The sequence below is a fragment of the Macaca fascicularis genome, chromosome 15 (genome assembly GCF_037993035.2).
Source record: "Macaca fascicularis isolate 582-1 chromosome 15, T2T-MFA8v1.1".
Lineage (NCBI taxonomy): Eukaryota > Metazoa > Chordata > Mammalia > Primates > Cercopithecidae > Macaca > Macaca fascicularis.
This window is the reverse complement of record NC_088389.1, coordinates 44,014,606-44,030,024: the sequence shown is the minus strand read 5'-3', so window position 1 is coordinate 44,030,024 and position 15,419 is coordinate 44,014,606. Positions and strand designations below refer to the sequence as shown.

At 54.4% G+C, this 15,419-nt stretch overlaps 1 protein-coding gene and 1 long non-coding RNA gene across 8 annotated transcripts; one reads left to right on the top strand and one right to left on the bottom strand.

Annotated features, from left to right (window-relative positions):
• Window positions 1–1,301: 1,301 nt before the first annotated feature.
• Window positions 1,302–13,207, bottom strand: KIF12 (kinesin family member 12). 7 transcript variants are annotated; one of them, XM_065530170.2, is made up of 20 exons: window positions 13,166–13,207; window positions 13,019–13,084; window positions 12,850–12,928; window positions 12,209–12,336; window positions 12,022–12,097; window positions 11,514–11,648; window positions 11,208–11,343; window positions 10,286–10,377; window positions 9,950–10,106; window positions 9,113–9,231; window positions 8,922–9,026; window positions 8,255–8,357; window positions 8,083–8,173; window positions 7,789–7,875; window positions 7,297–7,387; window positions 7,119–7,223; window positions 6,438–6,538; window positions 6,228–6,346; window positions 5,129–5,219; window positions 1,302–4,690 (listed from the first exon to the last, which is right to left on the bottom strand). In XM_065530170.2, the coding sequence occupies exons 1-19, from the start codon at window positions 13,189–13,191 to the stop codon at window positions 5,167–5,169; spliced, it is 1,869 nt and encodes a 622-aa protein (XP_065386242.1). In that variant the 5' UTR covers window positions 13,192–13,207; the 3' UTR covers window positions 1,302–4,690; window positions 5,129–5,166. The 7 variants fall into 7 exon arrangements, with proteins under 7 accessions (XP_065386242.1, XP_065386243.1, XP_065386244.1 ...); XM_065530171.2 differs by having other exon boundaries at window positions 6,237–6,346; XM_065530172.2 differs by lacking the exon at window positions 5,129–5,219 and having other exon boundaries at window positions 3,838–4,690; window positions 6,237–6,346.
• Window positions 12,073–14,752, top strand: LOC141408610 (uncharacterized). The gene is made up of 2 exons (XR_012424452.1): window positions 12,073–12,345; window positions 12,993–14,752. It is a non-coding gene; the product is annotated as an uncharacterized lncRNA (long non-coding RNA).
• The last annotated feature ends 667 nt before the right edge of the window (window positions 14,753–15,419 follow it).

Sequence of the window (15,419 nt, the reverse complement as noted above, 5' to 3'; positions counted from 1 at the left end):
TGTGATAAGCAGGGGAGGCACACACTGGATAAAGTTTCTTGAGAAAGACACATCTGCCCAACTTTCAAAAAAGTCCTCTCAAAGGTCTTTGCCAGCCCATGCAGATGCCAGTGATAGCCAGGGACTTGTCTGACATACACAGGAGGTCTGTGCCAAGGCAGGCTTTGAACCCAGGTCTCCAGATTCCAGTCCTGGTCTCCAACCCCAGCACTAACCCATATACGAGTTCCAGTAGCTTCCAGTCTGTGGTTCAAAACAAGACTGCCCCTACTTGCCCAACCTGCGCTGCCATGCTTGATTGCCTAAAATACAGGAAGATGAGCCGCTGGAAGCTAAACAAGAAGATAGAAATGGAAAAAGGACATTGAAGAGGACAAGAATATGCCGTGAAGGGGCTGAATCCTATCATGAAGGGGCTGGAAATGAATATGAATTTGGAGCAAATGTGTCATTAGGCAAAGAGAAGAAAGACCTTGAGGGGGGGAAGGCAGGCCCATTTGGGATGCTGAGAGAAAGCTGGTGTGGCTGAAGCAGAAGATGTTCTTGGCAGGAGGGTCTTCACAAACTCTCACAATGACTCCCAGTTTTGGGGTCTATCTGGGAGTTGGCCCCCCAGACAAGACCTCATAGCCTTTTAAGTACAAGTGTCCACAGGAGTGCTCTTCCAGAAGCTTGTGCCATCCAACTGCAACGCTTTCTGCCATGCTCCTCATTGTGCAATGAAAAGGGGCTAAGAGTTGGGATCCCCAAGGATCTGGAAAATTCAACCAAGGATCTGGGCAGCCGGCATTCTAGAAACCCATGGATGGCCTTCAGAACTCTGGTGAATGTCCCTTCCCCACTACATCCCCGCCCAGCCAAAGATTCTAGAGAATCCCTCCCAACTTGTCTACAGTGTTTTAACATTTCAGAAAGATCTTCTAGGGGTTTGGAATCCTGGAAAATTTCTGTAGTGTCTCAGGATTTCCAACAGCTTCCCCCAATTCTAATGTTCCGAAGTAGTGAAGACCTTCTTTTGACAGTTCTTGAGAACTCTACCATGTTTCGGGGTCCAGAGAACTGCCCCCTACTTCTAGCAATCTGCAGAAGGCCTGTAGCTTGCAGGGCTCAAGAAATGTTCTTCTGAGTCCACAAGTTCTCGATAAGCACCAAGTGAATTGGAAGGGTCCTGATACATTACTGGGATCCTGTGGAATTCCCCCAGGGTTTAGGGATCCTAGAAGTATGGCAGTTCTAGAGGGAGGATGCTGACTGTATTTGTCTGTTCTCATGCTGCTAATAAAGACATACCCAAGACTGAGTGATTTATAAAGAAAAAGAGGTTTAATGGACTCACAGTTCCACATGACTGGGGAGGTCTCACAATCATGGCAGAAGGTGAATGAGGAGCAAAGTCCCGTCTTATGTGGTGACAGGCAAGAGAGCATGTGCAGGGAACCTGCCCTTTATAAAACCATCAGATCTTGTGAGACTTATTCACTATCACAAGAACAACACGGGAAAACCTAGCCCCATGATTCAGTTTCCTCCCACCAGGTCCCTCCCACAATACATAGGAATTACGGGAGCTACGATTCAAGATGAGATTTGGGTGGGGACACAGACAAACTATGTCACTGACTGAGAGATGGATGCATGACTTATGAGACAAGGGTAGTGAAGGCCAGTCTCCTTGAGTCCTATGTCTCTTTCTGGAAAAGGATGTGGGGTTTTGCTGAGCTGGAGTGTGAACTGGAACCGGGAAACTGGAAAATCGTGGCTGGCTCCAGCAGGAATCGTCCAAACATGAATGAACCAGTGAGGCCAGGGTCCCCCTGGGTGGTCCCCCTCCATCCTCCCAAGGCGATTAAGGAAAGCTCTCACACTCTCACGCTTGGTGCCAAGGCCTCCCCTGCCTGGGGCTGAGGACCTCCCAGCAAGCAGGCCCACAATGCAGTGAGATAAGGGTTCTGGGGAGTGGGGAGGAGCCCAGGCACAAACCTGCAGAGCCACCCAAGCTAACGTGGCATCGAAATTACCAATATTAGAAAATAAAGGCTTTAGGGCACTCATCAGGCTCAACCTCCCTGTTCAGGTCTCTGTACAAACATCACCTCCAATGGAACTCCCTGCTTAGGACTGCACCCCTGCCCCGACAGAGCTCCACTCTCCTGCTCTATTTTACTCCATAGCATTTATCACCATCTGACATGCCACGTATTTTGCCCTCTTTGTTTGTTGTCTATGTTCCATGAGGGTAAAAGTCCTATGCTTTATTCAGTGCTAGCCCACAGAAAGCAGGTTCTTATAGAATGTTTGCACTGAAAGCATCCATGAGTAATAATGACAGCAAAGACCACTAGCATGTATTTAGCACTAACCACATGCCAGGCTCTGTTCTAAACAGTTCTGTCAATATATATTGAATGAATTTTTTTTAACCTGATCATCAATTCCATCAAATTGCCATGTTGACTAAAGGCTGCTTTTGGTGAAACTGTCTGCAACTGGCAAAGCTACATGCTCCACTCTTTCCACATGTCAGGGAATTTCATTCGCAAGACAGTTTTGTAAAGAAGTACTGTTATTGTGTTCCTTCTGGGGATAAGTGACTTGGGCTCAGAGCAGTTGAGTCACTAGCCCAGGATCACTCATGGGTTTGAGCTTGGGTGGTTCCATCTGTGGGCTGAACCACAGCCTGCTTTGCCTGGTCTGGCTAGCTGTGGTATCTGGCTGTCACCTTCTGTCCCTGGGCTCTGCCTCCACAGATTCTGGCCTTCCAGGAAGCCACCACTGTAGAAAACCTCTAATGCCCAGTCACAAGTGTTGCCTACCAATTCCTGGCCACGGGGGCTCCAACCCAAATGGACTCCACCACTCCCAGCTTCAGGGACCAGCCCTGCATAGACTCAGGAGCCAAGGGCCTGCAGTGGGGGAGACCCAGAGAGGCCCAGCAGCCTGCCCCAAGTCACACAGCACACTCAAGTATCCTTGAAACAGCTTGCTCTTATCTCTGGGTCCCCACTCCGCTAGGAAAAAGGGGGTACATTCCCAAAGCTAGTTTCCAGAATGATGGGTGGGAGAGCACTGAGTCTTTCTTTGCTTGGTCCTGCACTGGGGAGTGTGGTGGGGTAAAGCGATCCTGATTTCCTCCGGCCAGGTCTGAGGAGCACAGTGGCCAGTCTGAGGAGCACAAGTGGCCAGTCTGAGTTCTGTTTCAGGTGGTGGCTGTGACCTCCCTCCAGCAACCCCAGCTGCTCCCTGGCTGGCCCTCTGGTCTCAGCCTGCTGCCTCCCAAGGGCTCCCCAAGCCTGTGGCTAAGGCCGTCCTGCCCGGACCTTGCCTAAGTCCAGGTCATGGGTCTGAGGGGATGCCCAGCCCGAGGCCCAGCTCAGCTACTACTGGCTGAGGTGTCTCATCTCCTGTGTGTTGGTCTCTTTATAGTACCCCGTCTCCAGTCAGGCTACCTCCCACAGGTGGCCAGCGTGACCTAAATACAAATTTAGGCTGGTGATGCCTCAAGACCCTTCCATGGCTCCCCTCTGCCCTTGGCACAAGCCCAAACTCTGGTTGTGGCCTGGAAGGCCCTGCCCTTCCTGGCCCTGACCACCTTTGGAACCTCAGAGGTCTGTAACCTTTGCGTCCACAGCCCCTCCACCTTCCCTTGAACCAAATGCTGTCTACCCTCCAAGCCTTAGTCATGGCCTCCTTGGGAAACCTTCCCTGACCCCCTCAATGGTCACTGATCAAGTGACTTTCCTTTGTGCCTCCACAGTCCCTTGGGCTTCCCCCAGCCCATGTGAGGTGGTAAATGTCTGTCTGTCCCCCAGCACACTGTGAGCTCCCTGGAAAAGCCACCTTGGTCCTTGTTTGTCTTGTCACCTTATGGCTTGATTTGCAGTTGATGCCAGCAGTGTTTTGCTTTGTTGTTTTTCAAGGCTGGAGTGCAGTGGTATGATCATGGCTCACCGCAGTCTCAGCCACTTGTTTTCAAGTGATCTCCTGCCTCAGCCCCCTGAGTAGCTGGGACTATAGGTGTGTGCCGCCATGCCCAGCTGATTTTTTATTTTTTGTAGAGATAGGGTCTTACTATGTTGCCCAGCCTGGTCCCAAACCCCTGGGCTCAAGCAATCCTCCTACCTTGGCCTCCCAAAGTGTTGGGATTACAGGCACCCAGCCATCAGTGTTGTTTGTTGAATGAATGAATGAACAAATGAAGGAACCATGTGGGTCTGTTTCCCTAATGGTAAGCGGGAGAGTTAGGTTAGCCTCATAGCTCTCTCTATAATGGGCCCTCTCTCTCTTCCCCACAATTCCTCATGTCATACCTGGACTTCTCCGTAACCACAGACCCACTGTATATGGTTTGGCTCTGTGCCCCCACCCAAATCTCATGTTGAATTACAATCTCTAATATTGGGGGAGGGACCTGGTGGGAGGTGATTGGATCATGGGGGCAGATTTCCCCCTTGCTGTTATGACAGTGAGTCCTCACGAGATCTGGTTGTTTGAAAGTGTGTAGCACTTCTCCCTTCATTCTCTCTCTCTCCTGCTCCGCCATGGTAAGATGTGCTTGCTTCCCCTTCGCCCTTCTGCCATGATAAGTTTCCTGAGGCCTCCCAGTCATGCTTCCTGTACAGCCTGCAGAGCTGTGAGTCAAATCGCGTTTCTTCATAAATGACCCAGCCCCAGGTAGTTCTTTACAGCAGTGCTGAGAACAAACGAATACAGCATTTTACAGGGCATTAATGCCATGAATCAGATATTGCTCACAGCCTTGACCCCAGATATTGCTCACAGCCTTGACCCTCACTAGAACTCAATGGGAAGGAAGCTGTGTCCACCACTTAATTGACTGAAAATCAGAGTGTCCAGAGAGGGAACAGGGCTTGCCCAAAGTCCCAGCGCAGATCTATGGCACAAGAAGCCAGGCCTCCTGATCCCCACCAGCACCAGGACCCACGGTGACACAGAGTGAGCCCTTTGACCACCCATCTCCCTGTGCACCAGGCCAAATCAGTTTCCCTCACGTCTCCTTCATGGAGATGCTTGCCATTCAATTGCCCCCCGCCTACCCAATGGCATGTAGCAGTTGCTTAATCAAAACTTGTATAATACATGAAAGGAGGCCAGGCGCGGTGGCTCACACCTGTAATGCCAGCACTTTAGGAGGCCGAGGCAGGCAGATCACGAGGTCAGGAGATCGAGACCATCCTGGGTAACATAGTGAAACCCTGTCTCTAACAACAACAACAACAAAATACAAAAATTAGCTGGGCGTGGTGGCACGTGTCTGTAATCCCAGCTACTCGAGAGGCTGAGGCAGCAGAATCGCTTGAACCTGGGAGGCGGAGGTTGCAGTGAGCTGAGATCGTGTCACTGCACTCCAGCCTGGCAACAAAGCTAGACTCCGTCTCAAAAAAAAATACATGAAAGGAGATGGGAGCTTGGGATATTCCAGACTGGAAGGGGACACACATTTGTGCCAAGAGTCCTAGCCCTTCCTCTCTCTAACTCCCCACGGGGAAGTGACTGACAAGCCCAGAGGACAGAACCGACCAGACTTGGAGCTGATGCCTCTCTTTATTCATGTACTTCATCCCCTGCTGCCTGGTTTCTCCTGAATCCCCTTGCTCCCCTAAATAGCACCCCCAGGCCCCGCCCCAGCCCAGCTTCAGGTGGAGTGGCTGCTGTCTCCATTTGGCAAATGGGGAGACTGAGGCCCAAGAGCACAGAGCCCAGTCTGAGGTCACACAGCAGTCTCCTGGGTTCCCATTTGGCCTTCAACGGGGAGAGAGGACTTGGCCTGGGCTCCGTGCACCCTCACTGCAGGGTGGCTGGCTGCGGCCACGTCGCAGGGAGCTGCCAATCTGGTCTCTGAGGGCCTCCAGTCTCTGGGCCAGGTTTGGAACCCCGGCCCCACCTAAGGAGCAGTGAGACTCAAGGCCTGCCCTCTCCTGGGCCCCTCCTCGCCGAGGTCCATCTGGGTCCCAACATCCTCTAGAGAAGCCTCAGGGGGTAGGTGCCCTCCACCCTTTCCCCCACCCCACCCCCATACACCACGGGCTCCAGCATACATCTGGGCATGCAGGTGCTCCTAAAAAGAGAATTCCAAGTTTGGAAGTAGAAAGATCTTAGAAGCCACTTCTCAATACCCACCCCATTTCAGAGATGAGGCCTGGAGAGGGTGGGTTCTACCCCAAGATCACAGAGAACATTAGGGGCCCCTCCCTCTCTCCCTTCTTCACCTCTCAGACCTGGTGATGTCTTTGGGGGCCTCACGGGCATGGGGGGTGCAGAAGGTACCACCTCCTCCTCCATCAACATCTCTGCCAGGACTCGAGTCTGAGTCCAGTCACTGTGACTCCTGGGCCAGGGTGAGTTGGGAGATGGAAGGTGAGCCTTTGAGCTCCCCAGACCAACCCCCTCTGACTTCAGTGTCCCAGGGAGGGACCCACCTCTCTCTTGGGCACTTGGCAGAGCCAGGGCTGCATGGGGGTGCCCAGGGTGGGGGTCGGGCAGATGGGGGCCTGCCACCTGAGGCCTCAGGGTCCAACACCTGCAGGAAAGACCAGAGCGCACTCTGGGTGACCTCAGTCCTGCCTCTCTGTGTCCCACTTACCTGGTGCTAGCCATGAAACCCTGCTATGCCTACCCCACAAGGTATCAAGAATGTCAGGATGGCATAAAGGGGTGGGGTCCTGGTCGCCTTCTTCTATGTGCAGCGGGTGGTTCTTCTCCCAACCTCTCCTGAGACTAGAAGCCTCCTGAGAGCAGGAACCATGTCTGGTCTATTTCTGAATCCTCAGAGCCCAGAAGAGAGGTTGGTATAAAGCAAGGAGCTTGGGGAGTTACTGAAGGAGTGAGTGAATGTACAATTCAGTAAATCCATAAGTGAGTAAATATGTGAGTGATTGAATAAGTGAATGACAGGATGAATTCCTAAAAGAGGGCAGGGTGGAGAGGAGGGAGGGTAAACAGCTATTTTAAACCCAGGCAGAGGGAGTCCTAAGCCAGCCATTCACTCCCCATGATCTAGCATGGAGCCCTGGAATCCCTGGGGCTCTGGACTGATGACTCCTAGATCAAGGGCTCCGGTTCTCCCAGCCTTCCCTCACTCCCACCTTGGCCTTTCCTACCTGGGGCAGGTGGCGCTCCCTTGGCAGGCAGGCCCAGTGGGCAAGGGGCACTCGACACAGTGGGCAGATGTGGCAGCAGGGGCAGGAGTAGACGGGTGGCAGTGCCTGCAAAAGGCTGCGTCAGAGGCTCCATGATGTCCCTACTTGTCACCCCTCCAGGCTGGGCAGTGAGACTCACGTGATAAGGGGGAGCTGGGGCCATCACACAGGGACACGGTGGGGTCAGGCCAGGGCCCTGCTGGTGACGGTAGCTGGCAGAAAGGAGGCGCCTAAAAAGAACAGTGGGGTCTATGCCTGCAGCCTCCAACCCTACCACCAAGCTGGCTTTCAAATCCCCTTCCCAGCTAATACTCCTGGATCCCGTGCCAGGTACCAGGCCCTGTTCTCGAGGTTTTACATGTTAACTCATTCTCTCTGATCTTTCAAACAAGCCTATAAAGTAAGCATGATGATGACCCCCATTTTACAGAAGAGGAAACCCAGGCAGTGAGAAGTTAAATGACTTGCCCCAGGTGACACAGCTAGTCGGTGGCAGAGCTGGAAACTGAACCTAGTTGGTCTGAATCCAGAGGCCAGCCTCACGCATTTCATTAAAGCCTCAAGCATTTCATCCCTTTTTCCAGCTGCCCTCTGTCCGGAGGCCTGGCTCCAAGTTGGTGGCTCTGCTTACCTCTCAAGTGCATGGACCTGCTGGGCCAGGATGCGCTGCTCATTCCGGGCCAGGTCTTGGCTATTCTGCAGCTGGCTCTTTTCTTTCCTAGGGTAGAGCACAAGCCAGAAAGGGGTAGGAAATGGGGCTTGCGGGGGCATCAGTCAGCTCCTCTTCATTGCAGCATAGCACCAGCTCAGGAAGCAGGTGGGACATAGGGGAGCCAGGGACAGGGAGAGGGGGCAGCTTGGCAGAAGCAGCTTAACAGTGATGGGTGGGGGGGCAGCATCCCTCTGGCTGTGAGCTGGACCCTACCTGAGCCTCTCATTCTCCAGCATGAACTCCTGTAGCATCCCGTACAGGTTCCGCTGGGCCCAGGCCACGCGGGCCCCACTGAGCCCTGACGCTGCAGGGAAGCAGGAGGTGGTGGATCCACAGCAGCCCCAGACCCTATCCCCATCCTACTCTGCCTCCAGGGAGCTCATACTCTTGCAGTCCATTTGGTCCAGCTGGAATTGCAGGCGACGGTTCTCCTCCTGGAGCTGCAGCATCTCTGTCTCTAAACGCTGGGGCTGCTTTGCCACAGGAGACTGTAGGGAAAGAGGCCCAGGGCCACCTTTATGGTTGTATAAGTTGTGCACTGCACAAGGACTTCCAGGTGTGGGAAGTAACTGGGGCCTAAAATCCAGCCCATGCTTCACTCGTCAGCCTTGCATCTTGGCACAAGGCTGCATCTGCCTGGAGGGGTTACCTTGTCCTAACTGCACTGTCCTGGAGGGCCCCACTCTGAGCTGGACTCAGCTCTGAGTCCAATCCCAAACTCAGTTCTGTCCAAACCTTGGGCCAGATGATTCCAGACAAGACCCCTTATTAGACCCCAGATCAATTCCCACTTAACCATGATACCAACTGAGCTAGACCCTGAATCAGATTCCAACTCAAACTCCAACCCTAGACCTGCCCTAAACCTGGCATGACCCTGGCTGGGACCCTGACCTCACCCTACACAGCCATGACACCATTTCCAGGATTCCAATCCTAATCTCAGCTTTGACCCAGTCCAAGACCTCAATCAAGGGACTCAGGCTCCAACTCCTGCCTGATCGTCCAGCAGCTCCACGCCTGTCCCTCAGCCTGTGCCTGCCTATACTCACCTTGGGGGCCTGCGGCCGGGTGGTGACCCGCTGAGCTCGGCTTGCATATCGAAGGGTGCTGAGAGTCTCAGGAAGGCACTGGGCTGAGGGGGACACGCAGGCCACCTGGGGAGTGCACTCCTACTGAGTGCTCCTCTCTGGGGGCCCCCTCCTCAAGACCCAACCCTCCCTGCCAGGCCCCGCTTAAGTACCATGAGGGTGACCCCACGCCCTCCCAGTGAGTCTGCCAGCAACTTGGTGAGCTTGCTGTCCCGGAAAGGGATGTGGCTCTGCTTCCGCTGTGGGTCCAGCAGCAGGGAGATGCAGTGACCTGGGGAGAGACATCAAGAGTCGGGAAGGTTACATTGCTTGCCCAGGGCCATCAGGCTGGGAGGCTGCAGAGCTGGGCTCTCCACCCAGGCCTGCGTTGCCCTAAAAACCCATCTTTCCACATGATCTCATGACTCAGTCAGATTGGTCCCCACCGCCAGACTGGGACTCTTCGAGGGCAGAGAAGGCTCTGTATACCCTGACCCTCAGTGCCCAGCAAAGGGCCTGGTACTCAGGCACTCAGCAGGAAACTTCTAACAAATGGATTGAACACAGAGGAGTTTCGTGGGCATCTCGCATGCATGCCACAGAGGAATCCTGAGGGCCCAGTCCCTGAGGATCTCCAGGTTCGCTATCCTGGGGTGGGGATGGGGAGAAAGGTCAAGTCCCTTCCCTTTACTGGGCCTCAGTCTTCCCAGCTGCACAAGGGACATGCCAAATGTCTCTGAGGGCTCATCTTCTGCAGTTGAGTGGTTCTATTTCCCAAATTAGCATGTAACTTCATACACCGTTAGAGTTTATAGATTCATAAGCAGTGTTTTACGAAGGGAGAAGTCAATAGCAGAGCTGGGGCCAGAATGAGGCCTCTGGTTCCTGGATCGCAGCTCTTTAACCCTCTTCTATGCACTACAACTCCTCTGGTATCCCCTATTGTGGACAGCTGTGAGCCAGGTGCAGAGGAGAGACAGGAAATCACACTGGTGGCCCCCAGGTCTCACCCAGGGCCAGCAGGCTTCGGTTTATGCTGTTGGCCTCAAGCATCAGCTCCCCACGGGATCCTGTGGCTGCAACCTTCTCGCTGCCTGCCAGGTCCACAAAGCACAGCTTCCCACCAACACAGGGTGCCCCGGGGTCCACAGGAGGCATCTGCTGGGCCTGAGGGGTCAGAGCTTCATGGCGACTTGGGAGGGACTGTCCCCACCAAAGCCACAAGGTTATGGGGCCAAGGGTTTCCACTAGTACCCCCCATGCACACCCAAGTTGGTTTGTATGTCCAGACACAGACTCTTGCTGGGTGGCCCTGGACAAGCACCTTCCCAGGCTGGGGCACTCACAGTTTGATGGCTGATGTAAAGGGTGAGCAGGGCATGGCTTCGGCTGGAGGCCTGGTTCAGGGTGTGTGCTGAGCTCCTTCGACGGCTGAGACCTGGAAGGGAAAAACATCAGGAGCTGGACCTGGTAGGAAGAACAGGTCATCACCAATGAAGAAAAAGGAGCAAAGGAATCCTGGTGGAGGAGCAAGCCTCATGCAAAGGCAGGGAGGCAACAAAGTGGGTGTTGTTCAGGGAACGATGGGATGCTGGGTCCTGCTGTAGCAGAGATGGGTGAATGGAGGATAGAGAAAACTGAGCAGAAGAATGACAGTCAGATTTGCACTTTATAAACATCTTTCCCAAGGCTTCGTGAAAGAAGGAGGAGAAACTGAGGTAGCGAGATCAGCTGAGAGGTGTGGCAAAGTGTTGGGGCCAGAATCTACAGTCAGCATCTCCAGTGTCTGCCAAAGGAGGTGTGTCCAATAAATACTTGATTTAAAAAAAAGAATGAGGCTGAAAGGGAACGGCCTTTAGGCTAAGCTAAGAGGAATGACCTTGATCCTCGGGGTCCTGGAAGGGTGGAGGGTCTGGAGGCAAAGAGAGATGGGGTCTGCAGCATAGAGTAGAATGGATTGGCAGGGGAGAGCCTTGAGGTGCAGAGACCACCAGGGAGCAAGAATGAGTCATGGCTGAGGCGGAGGCCCTGGGCTAAAGAGAGAGCGTGAAAGGAGTTTGGAAGGCAGAATTAGCAGGCCTTGTTGGCAGTGGCTGCAGGGGGTACCCTTGGGCCATGTCTTTGAATTGTAGTTTACTGGTCCTTCCCCACCTCCCCCAGGAGTCATTTCTGAAGCTGCAGCTGCAGTCTAGGTCCCAAGTCCACACTCAGTGAATAATTGAGGAATAGGCACCCCTCCCCGCAAAACTCCCCGCGGTCAGCACACACCCATTTGCAAAAGTTCCATCAGGGCCTCCAGACTCCTAAATTCCACCACCCGCAGCTGCTCCACATAGAAGCCCTGAGTCTTGTTCCATCGAACAGGGAGGGGCCGGGGAGACCCCAGGCTCAGCAAGTCCCGAACCTGGGAGGGGAGGGAGGAGGGTGAGGAAACGGGGAAACGGGTCCGCCCACCCCCAGATCTTACTGACAACAGAGTCCCCCACCGCCCCTTCTGCCCTTTGATCCAGGCTCCCTGGAAAGAAGCGCTCCGTTTCCTCATGGGCTGTCTTTCTATTCCTCGCATTCCCTTACCTGCTCATTGTAGATCTCCAGATAAGAGGCGCGAAGGGTGACAGGGGCACCCAGGTGCTGCACGCGGTCTAACAGCCAGGCGAAGGTCCTCTGCATGATGCCAGCCAGGCTAGGGGGTACGGGCACCCCCTCCCCCTGGGGGCAAAACCAACTGAGCCATCGTCATCTCCACAGTAATGACTACCCTCTGTAGCGCATGTATGATACCGTGCGCCGGGAAACGTGCCAAGTTCCCAAGCAATGGCTCATTTAACTCATAGTCGGTACTGTCACTTCCATTTTACAGATGAGAAAACTGAGAGCTAGGAAGGGGCCAAAGCTGAAGCCCAAATGCTCCAAATTGGGCAAGTCCCTTCTCTTTGGTCCTCAGCGTCCTCGTCTGCAAACAAATGGGTCAGGCTGCATCGTCCCAGTCCCTTTCCTCTGGGAGTCTGCGTCGCCTGCGACTCCCCAGGGTTTCCAGCCCACTCAGCCCCGCCCCGTGAGGGCTCCGCCGGCGCTCGCCCACCTGGGGAGGGGGTCCAGTCAGGGTGTAGGTCTTCCCGGAGCCCGTCTGGCCAAAGGTGAAGACAGTGCAGGAGAAGCTGCGGGCGGCAAGGGTGTAGCTGGACTTGGGCGGCTACCCCGGGTGGGGGTTGGGGGTGCGTCGGGGCCCCGCCAGGCCCGGCGCGGAGCGGAGGCGAAGCTTCACTCACCCCCGCAGCGCCAGCTCCCCCAGGCGCCGCACACCGCACGCCCGGAACACGTCCTCCTGCGTGCACGCCGCGTCTAGCACCGCACCGAAACGGAACGCCACTTCGGGACCCCCGCCTGGAGGGCTCACCTGGCGCAGGTAGGGCAGAGGAGCGGAGATCTCTGGAGGAGGGCGGGGCACCCCGGAGGGGCGGGGCACCCTGGAGGGCGGGGCACTCTGGAGGGGCGGGGCACTCAGGAGGAGCGGGGCACTCTGGAGGAGGGCGGGGCACCCTGGAGGAGGGTAGGACTCTCGATGAGGCACTTGGTGGGCGGTCACCCTGCCCTGGGGGTAAGGGGGACACTCAGTAGGGGCGGGGCATTCTGGGGAGGGTGGGACACCCTGGAGGGGCGGGGCATTCTGGGTGAGGGCGGGCACCTTGGGTGCGCGGGCCCTCAGAAGGGGCGGGGCACTCGGAGGGGTTGGCGCGGCGCACCATGGCGGAGGGCTGGGCATCCTGGAAGGGAGGGGCACTCTGGGGAGGGTGGGGCACCTGGGAGAGGAACACTCCGGGGGAGGGTAGGGCCTAGGGCAAAGTTGCCTGGGGGAAGGGACCTGGCGTCCCCGGGATTTGTTGGGGAGACAGAGAGACGGGTTCCTCACCTGCAGAGTCCGGGTCCCTGAGCAGTGCAGCACGCTCTGCTGCCCTCGACGTAGCTCGGCCGCGCTCATGGGACGTACCCTGGGGTCCGACAGAAGGGCAGATGGTACATCCTGATGTCTTCATCGATCCCTGCCTCGCCCAGGTGCCTCCTAGCCAACTTATACCCACCTGAGCACCACCTGGATGGGCGTTTCCGGCCCCTCTGGCCCTTGCTCCAGGCTTCGCGCGAGATCCCTGTGGGCAGCAATGCGAGTTACCATACCTGCACCCAGCGGCTGTTCAGGACTCCTCGAACCTCTCTGAAGATCTGCTTACCCGTCGGGTGACCCGCGTTCCTCCATGTCCTGCTCTGCACACGCAGTTAGCTCCGCCCGCGTCTCCTTTATTTACTCCCCCCAATACCCTCCCTTCTCCACAACACTGGGACTGTCTACACACTTCTTGCATTCCCACCCCATCCCCCATCCCAGGCAGCCATCCATCCGGAAAGGCTCCAGCCTGCCCAGGGCTGGCTCGTTAAAGATTTACCCTTCCTCACCCCTGCGGTGGAGAAAGTCTCTCCCAAGCGAGGGGACCCCTAGCTAGGGGGTTCTGGAGTCTGAGGATCCCTTGCTCTTGGCCAGTCCTCACAAGAGGGACCCGTGGGACCACTCAGACCCGCCTCCTTTGTGCCCAGATGGGGAAACCTAAGCAGGTAGGAAGAACTCAACCAAGGCCACAGAGCTAGCCTGCACAGGACCAGGCTCTACCCACTCTTTCCACACACCCACGCCCACCCCCAGCAGCGCAGCTCAGGGCCCAAGGAACCGCACAGGTCTCAGTCAGCTCTAGGGATGACCTGGCTGGATTGAGTCTCTGAGCTGACCTGAGAACAGGTTTCCAAGCACCTGGTAAAACACTGGGGCACCTGCCTCTCTAATGCCAAAGTTAATCCTAGGCCAGCATGATTGTTTAACCCTCTCCTGGTCTGGCTTATGAGAACAGCAGAGATGTCTGTGAGTGTGCAGGGATGGGGCAATCACTTATTCTGTGCCAGTCTCCATGCTGGGCACCAGGGCAGAGGAGCCCCATGCAGCCTCTGACCCTTCCCAGCTCACAGTGTGTCTGGAGAGATGGATAAGCACAACCCAGCCGTGTGTAGGGCCTTTAGGGGGAGTACAGAGGCCTGTAGGAGCAGTGGGGGTGGGGAGGAGGTGAAGGTTTTCCAGGCAAAGCAAACAGAAGTCAGGATGGCCAGGGTGGGGTGGGGGAGATGAGTGTGGCATGGAGAAGTAGTTTGAGGCTGGACCTAGCTTATGGCGGGCACATCAAGGAGTCTGGACTCACTCTTCAGGGAACCAGGAAGCCATTAAAGGATTACAAACAGGGATGTGACACCATCAGATTGGCATTGTTATTATTATTGTCATCCTGGCTGTCTTTGTATGTTCTCTGAATATTTCTGCAAACTCTCTCTCTGGCCCCCAAACACACATTAGGGTGAAAGCCCTAAAAATCACTTTTTCTCAATGTAACACATTCTATACCACCACAAATGACAGCCAGCTATCAAAGCCACCCTACTGAAGAATGGGCTGTCTTGGATGGCAGTGAGCTCCCCAGGCAATGGAGATGTATAAGAAAGAGTCAGTTGACCTTTTGGTTTAGGACCCTCTAGCAGGGACCACAGGGAAAGTTCTGTAGAACAAAGTACCACTGCTCCCAGCTCTGACACTAACTTGCCACAGAGTCTTGGCCTCTCTTAACTTGTTTCCTTCCTGTAAAAAGGGATTAATGACTTCTCTCCTATTTGACATGGTTGTTCTGAGATTTCAATGAGACAGTGTTATCGAAAGTGAAAGTTGTAAAGAATTACCTAAAAACAAAAATAAAAATTCCTAGATGATCTCTAAGTTCCCTTTCAACTTTGAAGTTCCTTAATCTATTATATTTTTGAGTCCTTGAGGTGGATAAGACAAAAATTACTATCCCTGTTTTTCAGAGGAAAAAAAAAAAACTGAACAAAACAGTGAAAGGCAGGGAAGGTTACCTAAGGAGAAAGCAACAAATGGCAGAACTGAGAGTTTAAACCCAGAACTATGAGCTGTACATCCTGAGGCTGCTTGCTATGGCAAGTTGCTTTTGTCAGGAGTAAACCCAGTAAATGAACAAGGTGCTCCTTTAAAAGTCCTTGAAAGTGTTGAAGACTATCAGTCACTAGCATCTTAGTGTGCATTGGTTTAGTCAGATTGTGTTCCCTCTTCAGGCTGGACTGAGATGAGCCACGCTGAAGGGATTTTTTTTTTTTTTTTTTGGAGATGCAGTTTATCTCTCATCACCCAGGCTTGAATGCAATGTTGTAATCCTGGCTCACTGCAACCTCCACCTTTGGGTTCAAGTGATTCTCCTGCCTCAGCCTCCCAAGTAGCTCAGATTACAGGTGCTCACCACCACGCCCAGCTAACTTTTGTATTTTTAGTAAAGATGGGGTTCCACCATGTTGGCCAGGCTGGTCTCAAACTCTTGATCTCAGGTGATCCACCCACCTCAGCCTCCCAAAGTGCTGGGATTACAAGCATGAGCCACCACG